The sequence below is a fragment of the Mesoplodon mirus genome, assembly GCF_964341445.2.
Source record: "Mesoplodon mirus genome assembly, chromosome: 9".
Lineage (NCBI taxonomy): Eukaryota > Metazoa > Chordata > Mammalia > Artiodactyla > Ziphiidae > Mesoplodon > Mesoplodon mirus.
The window spans coordinates 14662227-14681397 of record NC_138985.1 but is presented as its reverse complement, the minus strand read 5'-3'; the positions used below and the strand labels follow the sequence as shown (position 1 = coordinate 14681397).

Below are 19171 nucleotides of genomic sequence, written 5' to 3'. Positions count from 1 at the left end.
AAATGTGCCTTGAAAATAGTTTTAAGTAATGTAGAAATGCATTCAGAAATAAAAGAAAAGAAAGCATTTTCCATTTGTGTGAAATTGGGAAAAATTTTGGAGGCCAATTTGATAGTATCTATTAGCATGTATATAATATTCAGTGCAGACATTTTATTTCTAGGAATTTATATAGAAGATATACTCTTACAAGTATGCAGATATTCATTTACATGATGTTTTTGATAAGAGGAAAAACAAGAAATAATGTAGCCAGTAGATAGCTTTAGAAAACTTAAGGTATGTTCATACAGTGGAATACTATGCAGCCAAGAAAATAAGGTAGCTCCACATGTACTGATATGAAGTGTGTGTATGTGTCTGTGTGTGTGTGTGTGTCTGTGTGTATGTATCAGAGAGACAGAGACAGAGAAAGAGAGAGAGGAAAATAGGAAGATTATGGAGACTATTTGGAGGAATATATAATTCTTAGCAGCCTTATACTCTGAGAAGTGGGAATAAGTATTGAAGTGGAGAAGAGGAGGGCTTTTAGTTTTCACTTATGCTATTCAATATGAACTATTTGCATTTTTCTCTGCAAGTTTTTTGTTACCATTTGTCTTACTTTTCAAAATAAAAGTTCAATATTTACACACCATTAATATGAGAAATATGTGTATGTTTGCCTAAAATACTAAGGAAGAATTAAGATAAATTTAATTAAATCTTAATAGTTTATTCAACTAAGGTGAGACTGAGTGGAATTGTGATCTGTTTGAATTCTGGACAGAACAGATTTTCGTAATTACATCAGAGTTAATTTTTTCATAGTCTTAAATTATGGCATTCTTCTGTTTTTTGAGATTGGAAGAAAAATCAAGATAGTCATATTTGAGTCTCCACATTCTTGAACCTTCTGAAATAGAACATTAGAAATATCATAAAAGTGATAAAATTTATGATCCATTCCCTTTTAAATTTCATTTGATAATTCCTGTGACATGTATTCAAGACTGTATATATTCACTTATTTCAATTTTACGTAATAGAAATTACATTCACTCATTATATATTATTCCACTGAACTTTCTACTGAATAAAAGAAAAGCATTTTATCTATGTTAGGTAAGCTCCCGTTTGAGTTTTGGATTTCCAATTCACATACACACATACAGACTTTCTCTGGAAGGATGGTTCATGTCCACATGTCATGTTCTAGCCTAAGAATTCCATTTCTGTATGATAATCATCATAGTACATTATGAATTTTACCCCAGATTACTTTGCAAGGCAATTATTCTTATGCTCCATATCCATTCAAAATAATTTAAGCTTAATTAGACTACAGACAATTCAAGACTAATTTGATGATAGATTTGATAGCAAAGAAAATAGGTCTCAAACAATAATTTTTTATTAATGAAAAAACTAAAAAAATAAAATTTAATATCATGGAAATCTGGGGCAAGAAGGGGCCCTGAAGTGCATGGAGCTCATCTTTGATAGTTATGTCTCATCTTATGCAAGTGGTCATCAGCCTATGGTTTAATATTCCAGTGACAAGGGACACCAAATTTCCTAAACATCTCATAACATCTTTGGATAGGCAGGTCTGAGAATTGGGAAGTATTTTCTCATAAAGAGCCAACAACTGCTTCAGTAATTTTGATGCAATGCCTGTGTTCTACAGCTTGGGATTGTATCCATTCTACATAGCCCTCATTAATCTAATATGTAGTATGGAAAATGCCTACAATAGAACACACACAAATGCAGGAGGCTCTATTTTCTCTTTGCTGCATCAGACTTTATGATGTACTGTTAGTACCATTGCAGTCTAGGCTACTTTAACGGTTTATATATACATATATATTTTTCTTCTTATCCTCTCATTTGTCAGGACAATGTGACATCAATATTATGGAATTCAGTATTTATAACATTTCACTCTATGCTGCTTTACAATGTTTTCCTTTTAAAGCAGCTCTTTACAATCAGTGAAAGGTTAATATGTGTCCTTTTATTTGAAAATCGAGGGGTTTTTTTTACATATCAGTAAATAAAGGCAATATACACAATGATTCCACATATTACCTAACAAAACCCCAGGAGTTATGAATAATAAAGCAATGGAAACAGATTACCACACAGCAGAAAAATGCTCTTTACCATTTCTTGCTGAGGAAAATCGAACTTTTTTAAAAGCCCCTTTTATCTTGTGAATCACACAAAGGTGCTGTTGTATGAGAACTTAGCTTCTGGATTTGCACACATCTTGTTTCTTTTACAAATGCTTCCTCACATCAATACCCCCATCTGAGTGCGCAAGCTCTTGTTTTAATCACTGTGTTATCGAGGTGAGCAGGAAGAAAGGATTTCTAATTAATCCGTCAACTCTATGGACAAAGGATTTTAAAGAAGGTGGCACTTGTCATCCCAGAGACATTAAAGGATGTTCATATGTCTTTCCTTTTTCATTTGATCTGAACCTCACTGAGGCATGGTGATTTAATGCTCTTTCCAAAGCCCTGACTGATTGCTGCTCTGCTGAGTTACTCACCTCTTTCCTCCTGTCCTCGTCTTTCTGTAACAACCACTTGATAGATGCCTGTGGAGACTTGGGGGCACACTCAAGGAAAGTGGTGTTATTTTTTACTCCATACTGAACAATTTCAGCTGCATTTCTATATGCTGAAGAGCAAAAATAAAAGGAGAGAGGATGACAATGGAATCTGGAACATATTCTATTATATGAATGTTTGTTTCTCTATAAAATTGTGAGCAACTATGGCAAACCCCAAAGGCAGTCTTAATCACTTAACAAGCAGACTATTATACATTGTTTGCCTGGTTTGTTTAACCTAAAGGGAAGGAGAGAAAGATATAAGGGAATCAATGTTTATTCAAGAATTACTTTACACGATGGTATGCACTTAATATCATCTTGAACATTTAATTATTATAACATCTTTGTGAATTAAATTTTCTCAGCTTTTCATAGCTGAACAAATTGAGGCTGTGAGTTATGAGGAAACATATCCTAGTTAAAGAATTAGTAAGTGTCAGGCAATACTGAAGCCAAGTTCATCCCACCCCTAAACTCCATACTCAGTGTGGTATAGATTAAATTCGGAAACATTGGGAAAAGGCAGAAAGCAAGGTGTGGCCACAGTGGGATGTAATGGTTGAGAAAACAATCTTTGAAATCAGATTTTACCCGAGGTAAAATCTTGACTTCATCACTACTGGCTGTGTAACCTTAGAGAAGTTATTTAATATCTCTGTGCTTCAGTTTTACTTGGTTCTAAAACAGACATTTTCAGACATTCTTTACTGAAATTCTTAAATTAGGAAGAGTATTTAGTATAATCATGTGGTAGCTTAGACATGGGCAGAATCCTCATTCATAAAGTGGGAATAGGAATAGACCTTATTTAAGAATAATTTCTTGAGCACTGAAATAATCCATAAAAAAACACTTAGCTCAGGTTTTGACACAAAATCTACATCGGTGTTTGTTCATCAATACCTCCGCTGCAAATACTCTTACCACTATGACTGACACTCAGGTTTATAAAATACTCAGCAAACAGAGAAATAGTAACCTGGCTTTATTCCCTCAATTAGATGTATGGAACAATTAAGCAAAATGTGTCTCAGTTTTCTTCTTGTAGTTAGTGTAATTAGTGACAAGAATTTCATTCTTTAAATAAAACAAAAATGCCCAGACTCAAAAAGATTAGCAACAGGAACTCAGTGTTAACAGTTAGCAACAGTACCTCTGTAGCACCTTGGTGAGCCTGGAGGAAGGTCCCTCTGTTGGTGGGGTGCAGGTGGAGGGAGGGGGGTCAGTGGGAAAAGTATAATAACATAATATCTCCATGTCAGGATGGGAAGAAAGGAATTAGATTAATTGTAAGATACAAGGCAGGAATGCCAGAAGTAAATGGAATGGTTGTAAACTGGAAAACCAAGGCACTAAAGTACACCCATGTTCAGAGCAGGATAATTCATAATAGCCAACATTTGGAAGCAGTGCAAGTGTTCACTGATGGATGAGTGGGTAAACGAAATGCGATATATATTATACATACAACGGATTATGTTTTCACCTTAAACAGGAAGAAAAATATTCTGACACATGTTACAACATGAATGAAACCTGAAGAAGACATTAGGCTAAGTGAAATAAGCCATTTACAAAGGGACAACTATTGTATGATTCCACTTATATGAGATATCTAGAGCATTCAGATTCATAGAGACAGAAATTAGAACAGTGGTTACCAGAAGCTGGGGAACGGGGAATATAGGGAGTCAGTGTTTAATGGGTGTGGGGTTTAACTTCAGGATGATGAGAAAGTTGTGGTGCTGGTGGCACAACATTGTGAATGTACTTAATGCCACAGAACTGTACACTGTAAAATGGTTAAAATAGTAAATTCTGTTATGTAATTTAACACAGTAAAAAACAAACAAACAAGATGTTATTTTTTCTTCAGTGGTAAACAAAAAAATAAGTAAATTTTTTTCGTCAGAAAGAAAATAATGTCTAGGAAAATCTATAATTACTATCTTTGTGAAAGACTTACCTACTAACATACCCAAGGTATCTGTGTTCCTGGACTTTTGTTTTACAAAATTCTTAGTATACATACAAATAACATTTAATTTTTAATTATCATATATGAATACCACTAATTTTTAGAGTGAACCTTTCTTTAAAATAACATACTTTAATCTGTTCCGAGGTTTCCCTTACTGAAATATGATAGTGAGCACTGCTAGTCTTTACCAAGTTTGACCACTTTTAATTACCTTTTAGATTAAATCCTCTGCATTGAGTCAATGGATTTCCATGTCTCACATCTTGTCTTCGGCTCCTCCTATAAAGCACAGAAGTATATACAAGTGACTTAGAATTAACATTGCCAATTATACCACATTTAAAAGACTTCAGTTTAAATTTTGCAATCTTCTGATTGCCTAAGCTTTCAAAAAGAAAAGTGGCCTGATTATCTGCATTTTTTTGTTCAATGCTTCAAATATAGTGTGGGTACTTAACCTTGTTTCCAATCTCAATTAATTCAGACTCTCCCCATCTACCACCTGTGATAGGTGAACCTCCTACTATGTGTACGTCCTGGGTAAATGCTAGATTCCAAGTTAATAGTGTAAATTTTTATTTTAGAGACATTCATAGAAAATTTTCTAAGATGATAACTCCAAAGTATAAACTCACTAGCATCTTCCTCCTTATAATTTTTTCTGAAATAAGTATAATTCTCTTACAAAAGTCAATGCTTTCAAACCATTTCCAGATATACTAAAAAGTTTCCAGAACAAGAGGTACAGAGAACATGGATTTTTAGTATAAAGTTAAGCAAAATATTTCATTTACTAGAATAAGAATTTTCCTTCACGTTTTTATTTTGAAAAATTTCAAGACTACAGAAAAGTGGATATATGAATACAATGAATGATGTTATACCTAGACTCATAAATCGTGTTTTGCCATATTTATTTTTTCCTCTCATATGCAAGTACATGTCATGTATATACTGTGTATGCACATATATGAAAATCTTTAGAAAATAAGTTGCAGACATGATAATTTTACACCCTTAAATGTATGTGTCTTCTAAGAATAAGTAATTTCCCTACATAAGAACAATATCATTATTATACTAAAGATATCAATATTTATTTAATAATACCATATAATACACATTTTATATTAAAATTTCACTACTTGTCCCCAAAATATCCCTTATGAATTTTTAAAAGTTTATTCAGGATCCAATCAAGGTTCACTCAGGGAATTTACTTGTTACATATCACCAACCAAGAATTTCAGAAATTTAGTTATATCCTTTGTAAGTTGGTCATTATTTAAATAAAAGTTTAAAGTTACTTGCAAACTATTTAATTTCTTGTCTTAGATTCACTTACATATTAGCTTCAATTGTGTTACATAGTACAACAAATCAAAATAGATAGAGCAACTGAAATTCTCTTAGCAATGAATCGTGTACATGAACATTGTTATAAGAGAGAAGAAAGGGAACGCTCTTCAAATATTGGGAGTACAAGGGTAGATAAGTTGTTTATTATCAATGCTGAAAAGTATATATGGATAAGCATATCACTTAACTGGGTTAGTTAAGTCTCTCTTTTTTTTTTTTTTTTTTTGCGTTACACGGGCCTCTCACTGTTGTGACCTCTCCTGTTGCGGAGCACAGGCTCTGGACGCGCAGGTTCAGCGGCCATGGCTCACGGGCCCAGCCACAGCACGGCATGTAGGATCCTCCCAGACCAGGGCACGAACCTGCGTACCCTGCATCGGCAGGCAGACTCTCAACCATTGCGCCACCAGGGAAGCCCCCTCTCTTAATATTTTTAACCTTAATGATAAATTAAAATATTCAGTAAGAAGAAGGGAAATATTAAAATCACACTGGGATTATAAAATTTGCAAAGCAAAATGAACCTCAAAGTCAATGATAATGAAAAAAATTATTTTAAGGTTACAGCAGATAGTTAATAGTTTAAATAATCAAGGGATTATATACATCTATTTATGAAAATATGAGTACAATTTTTGTGTCATTTAAGTATTGTTTCTCCCAAAAAGCCACATGATGCTTATTCAATTGTATATTTCTTTACAATCACACACACACAAACTAGTGGAAGTCACTCTTGTCTCAGAAATTACGATTAATACTGTACTTTAGAATAGATCCTATGTCAGGTTTTTACTGCATTGTATTTGCTATATTTTGAAGTCACAGCATTATTTTCTACCAGCTAACTTGTGAGCGTATATCATATGAGAACCATATGACAGTTCTTATGGCTGAACTGGTCATTTTCAGCCATCTAGACAAGCAATATTACTCACATTGGTTAAATTTATTGTCCTGTGATCAGCACTATGTTATGCTTTACTCAAGTACATGAACCTCCAAGCTGGGCGATCTGAATTTGCAGTATCCCATAGCTTCCAGACATTCAAACACCATTGTTATGGCTTGGCTTAAATGATGAAAACAACAAGGCAGCCATCTGAGCTTTCTATATGTGTAGATTCCCTTTCAGGCATTTTTTATAACATTGTGAAAGCATAAGGGTAGACAGTCATATTACATTGCATGTAGGATTGGGGATTTGGCTCAAGTTGCCAATGTTTCTGCCATTATAGTCTATTCTTTTGGATAAACAATGAAATCATCTACTTCTTGTGTAAAAAGCAGATATTTACTTTAAGGGTGAACTGATTATTTTGTCTTAAAGTTTCCAACTCCATGTCTGAATCCAGAATAAATAACATTTGAGATTAAATTCTAATATTTGATACAGATGCACAAATAAAGGTAGTTGAGGGTGAAGAGGAAAAATGCTTATGTTGTTTACTATGAAAAAAACTTTTTTAAAAAAAGAGAAACTACCGAGCCAATGATACTTAACAACTCTATTATGTCAAAATATAACCTCCATTCATTTCCAAGTGTAACTGTACTTCTTCGTTTCCATACAAAGGACATGTTTTTGTTTTTCATTCCTATGAATTCCTCTACATGATCCTTGTGTTCCAGTTAGATAGTGCAATCGAAATAAAACCAGGTAAGTTAACACTATTAAAGGATTTTGTATCCTGCTACTTTACCAAATTCATTGATTAGTTCTAGTAGCTTTCTAGTGGCATCTTTAGGATTTTCTATGTATAGTATCATGTCATCAGCAAAGAGTGACAGTTTTACTTCTTTTCCAATTTGTATTCCTTTTATTTCTTTTTCTTCTCTGATTGCTGTGGCTGGGACTTCCAAAACTATGTTGAATAAGAGTGGTGAGAGTGGACATCCTCGTCTTGTTCCTGATCTTAGTGGAAATGCTTTCAGTTTTTCACCATTGAGTATGATGCTTGCTGTGGGTTTGTCATATATGGCTTTTATTATGTTGAGGTAGTTTCCCTCTATACCCATTTTCTGGAAAGCTTTTATCATAAATGACGTCGAATTTTGTCAAAAGCTTTTTCTGCATCTATTGAGATGATCATATGGTTTTTATTCCTTAATTTGTTAATGTGGTGTATCACATTGATTGATTTGTGTATATTGAAGAGTCCTTGCATCCTTGGGACAAATCCCACTTGATCATGGTGTATGATCCATTTAATGTGCTGTTGGATTCTGTTTGCTAGTATTTTGTCCAGGATTTTTGCATTTATGTTCATCAGTGATATTGGTCTATAATTTTCTTTTTTTGTGATATCTTTTTCTGGTTGTGTATCAGGGTGATGGTGGCTTCGTAGAATGAATTTGGGAGTGTTTCTCCCTCTTCAAGTTTTTGGAAGAATTTGAGAAGGATAGGTGTTAGCTCTTCTCTAAATGTTTGATAGAATTCTCCTGTGAAGCCATCTGGTCCTGGACTTTGTTTGTTGGAAGATTTTTAATTATGGTTTCAATTTCATTACTTGTGATAGTTCTGTTTATATTTTCTTATTCTTCCTGGTTCAGTCTTTGAAAATTCTACCTTTCCAAGAATTTGTCCATTTCTTTGTGGTTGTCCATTTTATTGGCATATAGTTGTTTGTAGTAGTCTCTATAATCCTTTGTATTTCTGCAGTGTCAGTTGTGATTTCTCCTTTTTCACTTCTATTTTTATTGATTTACGTCCTCTCCATTTTTTTCTTGATGAGTCTGGCTAAGTGTTTATCAATTTTGTTTATCTTCTCAAAGAACCAGCTTTTAGTTTTATTGATCTTTGCTATTGTTTTCTTAATTTCTATTTCATTTATTTCTGATATGATTTTATGATTTCTTTCCTTCTACTGACTTTAGGTTTTCTTTGTTCTTCTTTCTCTAGTTGTTTTAAGTGTAAGGTTAGATTGTTTATTTGAGATTTTTCTTGTTTCTTGAGGTGAGATTGTATTGCTATAACCTTCCCTCTTAGAACTGCTTCTGCTGTGACCCATAGGTTTTGGGTTGTCATGTTTTCATTATCATTTGTTTCTACGTATTTTTTTTTATTTCTTCTTTGATTTCTTCAGTGATCTCTTGGTTATTTAGTAGCGCACTGTTTAGCCTCCATGTATTTGCGTTTTTTACATTTTTTTTCCCCTATAATTGATTTCCAATCTCATAGCGTTCTGGGCAGAAAAGATGCTTGATATGATTTCAATTTTCTTAAATTTTCTGAGTCTTGATTTGAGACCCAAGATGTGATCTATCCTGGACAATGTTCTATGTGCACTTGAGAAGAAAGTGTATTCTGCCACTTTTGGGTGGAATGTTCTATAAATATCAGTTAGATCTATCTGGTCTATTGTGTCATTTAAAGCTTGTATTTCCTTATTTATTTTCTGTTTGGATGATCTGTCCATTGGTGTAAGTGGGGTGTTAAAGTCCCTTACTATTATTGTGTTACTGTTGATTTCTCCTTTCATGGTTGTTAAGCATTATGCCTTATGTATTGAGGTGTTCCTATGTTGGGTGCATAAACATTTATAATTGTTATATCTTCTTCTTGGATTGATCCTTTGATCATTATGTAGTGTCCCTCCTTATTTCTTGTAACAGTCTTTATTTTAAAGTCTATTTTATCTGATATGAGTATTTCTATTCCAGCTTTCTTTTGATTTCCATTTTCATGGAATATCTTTTTCCATCTTTCACTTTCAGTCTGTATATGTCCTTAGGTCTGAAGTGGGTCTCTTGTAGACAGCATATATATAGGTCATGTTTTTGTATCCTTTCAGCCAGTCTGTGTCTTTTGGTTGGGTCATTTAATCCATTTACATTCAAGGTTATTATCGATACGTATGTTCCTATGACCATTTTCTTAATTGTTTTGGGTTTGTTTTTGTGGATCTTTTTCTTCTCTTGGGTTTCCTGCTTAGAGAAGTTTCTTTAGCACTTGTTGTACAGCTGGTTTGGTGGTGCTGAATTCTCTTAGCTTTTGCTTTTCTGAAAAGCTTTTCACTTCTCTATCGAATCTGAAGGAGATCCTTGCTGGGTAGAGTAATCTTGGTTGTAGGTTTTTCTTTCATCACTTTAAGTATATCCTGTCACTCCCTTCTGGCCTGCAGAGTTTCCACTGAAAAATGAGCTGATAACCTTATGGGGATTCCTTTGTATGTTGTTTTTTTGTTTTTTCCTTGCTGCTTTGAATATTTTTTCTTTGAATTTAATTTTTGTTAGTTTGATTAATATGTGTGTTGGTGTGTTTTTCCTAGGGTTTATCCTGTATGGGAGTCTCTGTGCTTCCTGGACTTGGGTGACTATTACCTTTCCCATGTTAGGGGAGTTTTCAACTATAATCTCTTCAAATATTTTCTCAGACCCTTTCTTTTTCTTTTCTTCTTCCGGGACCCCTATAATTAGAATGTTGGTGTGTTTAGTGTTGTCTTGGAGGTCTCTGAGATTGTCTTCAATTCTTTTCATTCTTTTTTCTTTATTTTGCACCTTAGAAGTTATTTCCACCATTTTGTCTTTCAGCTCACTTATTCGTTCTTCTGCCTCAGTTATTCCATTATTGATTCCTTCTAGTGCATTTTTCAATTCAGTTATTGTGCTGTTCATCGCTGTTTGTTTGTTCTTTAGTTCTTCTAGATCTTTGTTAAACATTGCTTGTATTTTCTCAATCCGTGCCTCCATTCTATTTCTGAGAGTCTGGATCATCTTTACTATCCTTACTCTGAATTCTTTTTCAGGTAGATTGCCTATTTCCTTTTCATTTATTTGGTCTTATAGGTTTTTACCTTGCTCCTTCATTTGTGACATATTTTTTGTGACTTTTTTTTTTTTATGAGTGGGATTGTGTTCCTGTCTTACTAGTTGTTTGGCCTGAGGCTTCCAACACTGGAGTTTGTAAGCTATTGGGTAGAGCTGGGTCTTGGTGCTGAGACAAGGAACTCTGTGAGACCTCACTCTGATGATTATTCCCTGGGGTCTGAGGTTCTCTGTTGGTCCAGTTGTTCGGACTCAGAGCTCCCACTGCAGGAGCTTTGGCCCAACCCTGGCTTTGTGAACCAAGATCCTGCAAGCTGCCTGGGGCAGCAAAAATAATAATAATAATAATAATAATAATAATAATAGCAAAGTAAAAAATAAAATTAGACTAGGAAACTAACAGATATGTTAGGAAGAATATAAAAGTAAAAATATAGATGAATCAACAACTGGAAGGTACATTAGTACCACAATAGTAAAAAAGAGGAGGAGGGAAAAGAAAAAAAAGGGGGGGGTGAAGGCCTTGGCTGTGAAAGGCAAGGCCTAAGCAAGGGTGAGGTTTGGGCGGTGGGTGGGGCCAATGCTCAGAACCCACAGGGCTGGAAAAGGCCCTGGGGGCTGTGGGGGGGTGTGGTTTAGGCTCAATGGAACAGAAGGGGCCCAGGTGTGCCCCCCACCCCTGTTCTCAGAGGGCGGGGGACCTCACCTGGGATCCCAGCAGGCTTCTTGGGCATGAGTGGGTGGGGAAATGTTGACCTCTCCCCTCCTGCTCCTCTGGTCTGGGAGGGCCCCCCCCGCCTGTCTCTCCTGATCTCCCTGTCCTCCCGCCTATGCCGCCAAGGACCTACATGTCCTGGAGGGGGCTTTGGAGGGCAGGGGATCAGCCTGAGAGCTCAGCAGGCTCCCTGGGCCCAAGTGGACAGGGCACTCCTCCTCTGCTCCTCTCCTGCTCCTCCTGGAGGGCTCCTTCCGCCTGCCTCTCCTGATCTCCCTGGCCTCAGGGGCGCAGATCCTGCCTGGCTTCCACTTCTCCTCCCCCCTTCAGTCCCCCTACGTCTTGCTGGTTCACTTTGGGGTTCCTCCCATCTCCTTCAGCATCAGAGTCCCCCACCAGTGGCCAGCAGGTGCCCTAGTTGTGGGGAGACACTAACTCTGCATCTTCCCACACGGCCATCTTGACTCCGCCTACTCTTTATACATTTTGGATAATAACCCCTTATAGGATATATGTTTTGCAAATATTTTCTCCCATTCAGAAGGTTGCCTTTTCATTTTGTTGATGGATTTCTTCACTGTGCAGAAGCATTTTAGTTTGATATAGTCCCACTTGTTTATTCTTGCTTTCGTTACTTTTGCTTTTGGAGTCAGATCCAAAAACTAATCACCAAGACATATCAAGGAGCTTACTGCCTACATTTTCTTTCAGGAGTTTTATGGTTTCACATCTTATGTTCAAGTCTTCAGTTCATTTTGAGTAAATATTTGGGTGTGGTGTACGAGAATAGTCTAGTTTTATTCTTTTGCATGTGGCTGTCCAGTTTTCTCAATACTATTTATTGAAGAGCCTGTCTATTCCATATTGTATATTTTTGGCTCCTTGGTTGTAAATTAATTGAGCATATATGCCTGGGTTTGTATCTGGGCTCTCTCATCTCTTCCATTGATCTATGTGCCTGTTTTTATGCCAATGCCATACTGTTCTGATTACTCTAGCTTTGTAGTATAGTCTGAAGTCAGGGAACATGATTCAACCAGCTTCTTCTTCTTTCTCAAGATTCCTGTGGATATTCAGGGTCTTTTGTGGTTCCATACAAATTTTAGGATTGCACGTTCTATTTCTGTGAAAAATGTCATTGGAATTTTGATAGGGGTTACCTTGAATCTGTAGACTTTGAAATTATCCAGGCCACTTTTCCCTACTCCAGATTCATATTTCTAACTGCCTACACAACATCTCCATTTGAATATCTCATAGGCAGCATTAACTTAACATTATCTTTCTCCCCACAAACCTGCTCTTTCCACAGTCTTCTCTTTCTCAGGAAATGACATGTACATACTTCCAATGCTCAGTTCTGAAAACTTACTTATTTTTGAGTCCTCCATTTTTCTAACATACCTACATGTAATATGTCAGCAGATTCTGTGAACCCTATCCAGAATCAGACCACTTTTGGCTACCTCCACTTCTATCATCCCTTTGCAAGCCAACCTTGTATCTCACTTGGATCATTAGTTAGTAGCCTAACTGTCTTACAGCTTCTATTTCTTCTTTCCCACATCTTCTTCCCATCCCAAGACCTCAATCACAGCCAAACCCAACCAGACTATCTTTTTAAACCAAAAGTCAAATAATATCACTCTTGAGCTCAAAAACTCTCAGCAGTTTTCCATTTAACTCTAAATAAAGGCCCTTCAATGATTTACTAAGTCCTATGTCATCTGGCATTCTGATCCCTTTTCTTCCTACCCTTTTTTTTCTCATTCCAGTATTGTCCCATTAGTCTTGGTGTTGTTTTTTGGACAATCCTGGCACACCTAAGCTTTAAGGATTTCTGGTCCCTCTCTCTGAAATGCTGTTCTCCCAAATAATGGTGGTATCACCTCATGGTATCATTCCTCATCACATTCAAGCCTTTGTTCAAATATACCTTCAGTAAGGCCTCCCCTGACCACCCATTTAACAATGCAGTCCCCTGCTTCCACATGCCCTATCTCCTTTCCCTGCTCTTTTAAAAGTCATAGGCCTTATCATTATTTGGTATACTGGAGGGTTTCTTTATTTATGTGTTAATTGTCTGTATTCCCCCTCTAGAACTTATTATCCCTCAAGGCAGAGATTTTTGTCCTTTTGTTGCTATTTTTTTTTTCATGTTATATGCCTAGCTCTAGAATACTGCCTGGCAAATAATTGTCTCATGATACAAATTTATTGAAGTAATAGATAGAAGGATCAGAATAATCTTGATATGAAGAAGTGCTAGGGTTGTTTTAATATGTCAAGTCCTTAAAGGCCTATATCTTTAACAGAGAATAAAGGAGCTATAAAACACCATCACCCCAGTGATTTTACTTGAAATATCACTGGTGCTCAAGGTTGGTCCTATTTGCTCTCTCCTGATGACCTGTGTTTTATAGGTTTTCCTCCTGTCACCCATCATGACCCATATCAAATTTTGACTGAAAATAGCTGTGACCTTGGTTAAACCTAAATTCTGCTTATTCTTTGTTTTATAATTTCACTACCGGTATTTTCTTCCAACTTGGTGCAAGTTGGTTCAGAGTTTCCTGCCTAAGTCTTCTCTTGGATAAAAGGCACTATGCCTCAGACTGCCTTAACCTCTTAATCTAACCAGCAATCATGCACTCACCATTCTAAGGGGTAAAGCATGGTCATCAAGGTTTTGAAAGTGTTCATGGTACCCATTCTGGAGCGATGCTCCTGTTGCCTGAAGTAGTACAAGCATTTGATTACAGGGGAATTAAGCGGCCAGGGAAGTCCTAGGAGAGTTAGATTTAAGGATATCTGAAGCATATAAAACAAAAAAGATAAAAATTAGGTAATGTGAAAGTTAAATGCTGCTTGAAATATTTGAGGTGGGGATTGTGTTGCAGAGGAACGTTAAAAGGAGAAAGGAATTTTTCCAAAGTACTGCATTCTAATATGTCTGTGAGAATCTCAAGTTATAAAGCAGGGCCATTTTCTGCTTTGTTGTTGCTGTGTTTTTTAATATGTTAATCCCAAACTCCTAATTTATCTCCTCCTAACCCCCACCCATCTGTCTCCCTTGGTAACCATAAGTTTGTTTTCTATGAATGGCCATTTTCTTTATTCAAAGACTACATATGGTGCTAAACTTAGCTACTACTTTTAGTATCATTTTACGGAGTACTGCAATAGAACTGATTTTAATAACGTGGAGCATTGCTTAATTGTCTGATGATATCAATTTTGATTTTCAGCTGAATATTAATACTTACCGTTTCCCGGTTGGATAGAACCTAGAGCAAGCATGGCCATCCCAGGCGCAGTAAGGGTCTCTTGCCAGGCAGCAGTCAGCACAGGCTGTACCGTAGATGTGGCAGCGATGCAGAGACACTTGGGAAAGTCCTTCATTGGAGCTCACATACAACTGTTGCTATTAGAAGAATGATGGTGATTTAGTTCAGATGTGGAAGTTAAAAGTGGACTTTCAGCAGGAACACAATATAATATATGCCCACAAACCCTTGGATTCATTTTGAAATAGACTAAAAACAAGAAGCAAAGTACAGAAGGGTATAAAGCCAAAATAAATAGAATTTTCCTACGTTAATATGCTTATAACATTACCACTTTCCTGTTTAAAAAAAAAAGTTCAGAGCACCATGTAGAATGGTAATGTATTTTAGACATTGGGATTCATTGTTCTCTCAGATTTGAGCTAATGTATTACAGATTTAAATTATGATGTTTGCCTTTTTTCTTTGAATGCTGTCTCTTGGCAAAGCACAAGGCAGCTTTCTTATTCTTCAAGTCTGGCAAACCATCACCTTGTAAATTTGAAAAAGTAGAGTCTAAAATAAAGGGCACTTTTATGTTTAGAAAAAATAGATGGTAAGTATTAGATAAAATTATTTTTAAAATTTCACATGCCTTTGAAAGTGACATTACCGAGAGCAATTTTAAAATTATTTAGAAGACTGTAAGTATTTATATTTAGACATGTTTTAAACTTTCTGTATGATCCCAAGATCTTCAGCAGCCTGAGTCATAAATAAAGATTTCATCCTCCTTCATTTGTACAGTGTCAAGAGCTTATTATGATATTTCTCCAAGTCTTTTAGCTGTGCATAAAGCAGTTCTCAGGAGTTGAAGGGATGTTTCTAATCCACAGTCCTTATTTTACAAAGGACTGATAATATGTAATTCAAGTTAACATAGAATTTCTAAGCTGGAACTTGAATACATGCATATGTGCACACATGTGTGTGTATGTGTGTGTGTCTGTATGTATATATGTATATAAATTTAGAAATTATATATAAATTTAAAAATTATATGTAGATTTAGAATTAAATCAGTGAGGACACCATTGGTCTATCAGGTTCTGGAGGCACATATCTGAGATTCAGATCCCAGCTACCACAAATTTGCTGGTTAACTTTTCTGAATCTCAGCTTCCTCTTTGGTAAGACTGGGACAATATAGCACTTACTCCACAGATTTTATGTAAGAACTAAATACAAGGGCTAACTCCACATAAAATGCTTAGAATAATTTCTGGCACCTAAGCGCTTAATGAATATTAAGCAATAGTATTAGTAAACTACCAATGAACGAGCTAGCAATTTACACATTTTCAATTCTAATTAATCATTTGAATCACATCTCAGCCTAGCACATCTAATATAAAATAATTATTTTATTCAGATCAATGAATTTTTCAGAAAATAGGCTGAAAATTACTGATCCCCGTTTGAGACATTCAAGCTATAAGAAAACAACTGCATGTTTTGATGATAATCATTTCTCTAGAAATATTTGAAATAAATGTTCATTGAGTACATTAACAAATAATATAGTTAATGCGTCAACTTCATTAAAATATTTCAAGGAAATTTGTTTATTTGAGGAAAGGATACAGGTAATTCCATTCTAGAAATTATCTTTTTTATTAATCTATTTTCTGCTATATGGAATGCAAGGATAAATTAGAGAATAAAGGAGCATAAAATGAAAAGTAAAATTTTTAGTTTGAGCATTAGAGAAGGTACTAAATTCGTGGAATTTAAATATATATAAAATACCATTGGCAATTTGTAGTTCTTTCACACTGAAAAAATAATGCAATACGTAGTTGTGTAAATGAATTCTCCCCCAAATCAAACAATTACCTTGCCCTGAATCTAATTGCTTTAATTAAATATTTTAAATTATCTACAATATAAGATGTTGAAACAAATTTAATACTCAGTCTTTCCAGTGTATGTTTATGCTGTACACTGCAATTTAATGGAATGGATTGTGTATTACAAGTTCACCAGTTGAATTATGAGCTGAAACCCATAATTGTATACTGTACTACTATGTCACACAAATGGCTTTGTGTCCATTTTGAATCTTGCTCTGATACTTTCTCCTTCCATTAAACTACTATAAACAAAGGGATTCCATGCTGACTTCAAAGACAATTCTGACTTGGGATCAGCTCCCTAGGACATTGGGGACAATGACAAATGGCTTCTTGTTACTTGGGAAAATGTTTGTTATGCACCATACAAACATTTTTACAGATGAGATCTTTAGCTCCCTTGTACCCTATTTATTTTTCTTCATAAAATTTAGTCAAGTGAAGAGAGTACAAGACTAACTGTGGAATACTTCTTTATCTGTAACAGACCAAATATGGTGAAGAACACTAAAGTTATATCATCAGTTATGCCAACACGTAAAACCTTTATTCCATATTCCAAGAAAAATAAGTCTTAGGCTCTTACAAACAGCAGTTACCAAAGACTCACTTTATTTTAGGCAATTTATATAAGTTAACTCATTTGTGAGAAAGCATTACCTTACAGAGGCAGAAACTTAGGTCAGTGAAGTAAAATAATTTGTTTATAATTTAAGGTCACGTTGGGGTTCAAATGCATGTCAGTCCCATTCTGAAGCCTACCCCATTTTTGACTATACTGCTCTGCCCCTTAGAACTTTTGTTTTAGAGATAGCAACTTTGGGGTCTGGAGAGGTGCATGTTTTGCACATGTAGAGATTGGACTTGGGCTTTTCCTCTCCATGATCATTGTGTATTTGCGTGTGAAGGCACAAATTAGAAGATCAAACATTTCTGATAATCATAGTAAAACATTTATTCCCCAGATCCTGAACCCTGATATGGCTTAGATTTGAGACATTCAGATTTTTTAAATGACCTATAAAATAAATCCTATAATAAAGTAAACTCTATAAAATAGCACTTCCTTAGAAATAAGCATAAAAGAATGCACTGCATATTTCAAACATGTGACAGCACAGGAACTCAAAAGAGGATTGATTACTCATTCCAAGTCCCTGAGAAGGTTCGTGATGCTACAGTAGCCCAAACATTATGCTAAATTCTTCCTTCAGAAAGATTATCTTTATTTTGATTGGCTTCATACACTGTAATATTTGAGAATAGAGGATATACAAATGTTGGAATATCTTGCTGCATATATATATATATATATATATATATATATATATATATATATATATATTCTACTCTGATGAACTTCTGTACAAAAATAAGCCTATTTTGTCTTCCACTAAAGCTAAATTCCATATCAAAATTAAGTGTGTGGTATACTATGAACAGTATTAATTATTTTGCTAATAGTAAAATTAAATTTTCAGAAATTATAAAATACATTCTTCCACAACAGTAAAATTTTTACATACAAAGAAAATAAAAATTGGGTTGTTTTTACCTTTTTGGATGAAATTTTCATTGTTGTTATTGGAGCATGATTCTAAAAAAAATAGAAAGACATTGTTAGTTGCTCAAATAATCCTTAAAACAGATTTTACATTCAAAAACTTTTCTCGTTTCTGTTAAAATTCAAGAAATCATCATTTCTCTCTATATGCACATATAGTTTCAAAGTTTAGCAGTAATTGTCTATAAAGTACATTTCCTCTGTTTGGAATAAGGACAGATTTGTTACACAAATATATGCCTAAACTAAAAAAAGTGGCAATTATAACACATCTATCAATATAGTCATTAGAAAAAAATGAAAATTTGAGAAATTTCAGAGAATTGAAAAAACTGTATCTTGGAATATTGAACACAACGCATAACTCAGGATTGGATCTGGGTACTTGGGGTGGGGGGCTGTGGAATGGTACCCCTCGTCAACACAGCACTTTGCATAAGACACTATTGTTCACCTGCCAAATGTTGCTATGCCAAGAAGTATTTGCCTGAGCCACACTTATTCCCTTTGTTGAATACAAATAAATATTGCTAGGTAAGGTCCTCTTTTGATAAATGTGAATTAGTGAAAGTACCTAAGAGTTGTCTGAAATAGTCATCCTTTCTGAAAGTTCCTCTATTCTTAACTTTACTTCTTAAACATTATTAGTTCCTTTTAAAGATTAAAAATTAGACTCCTGATAACCTGATAAAGATGTGTGAAGTTTTATTTGAATAAGTCAAGTGGCAACACGCTCTCAAAGTCAACTGTGCCCATAATTATTTCACTTTCTGGAGTTGTGTGTTCCTACAAACATTTTAAAGAGAAAATGGTGATATCTTTAAATACTCAGTTGCAACAGATCATGACATTCATTCAGAAATACACATACATACAAAACAAGTTTTGCAATTTATATCCACCTAGGCAACTACTAATAGTTGTACATCCAATTCAAATTAAGATTAGGGAAGTTGGACATATTTTCAGAAAATATTCTGAAAAGAGGATTAAAAAACATA

At 35.0% G+C, this 19171-nt stretch overlaps 1 protein-coding gene across 2 annotated transcripts in view; it reads right to left on the bottom strand.

The window, feature by feature from the left end:
• Positions 1–19171, bottom strand: part of SEMA3C (semaphorin 3C) — a 184779-nt gene that overhangs the window by 3801 nt on the left and 161807 nt on the right. The window contains exons 14-18 of one of the 2 annotated variants that reach the window (XM_082631635.1): positions 18162–18203; positions 14694–14851; positions 14084–14161; positions 4798–4865; positions 2540–2670 (exon numbers count right to left, since the gene is read on the bottom strand). In XM_082631635.1, coding sequence (XP_082487761.1) covers positions 2540–2670; positions 4798–4865; positions 14084–14161; positions 14694–14851; positions 18162–18203 — 477 coding nt within the window. The remainder of the gene's footprint in view (positions 1–2539; positions 2671–4797; positions 4866–14083; positions 14162–14693; positions 14852–18161; positions 18204–19171) is intronic. The other variant, XM_082631636.1, reaches the window with a different exon arrangement.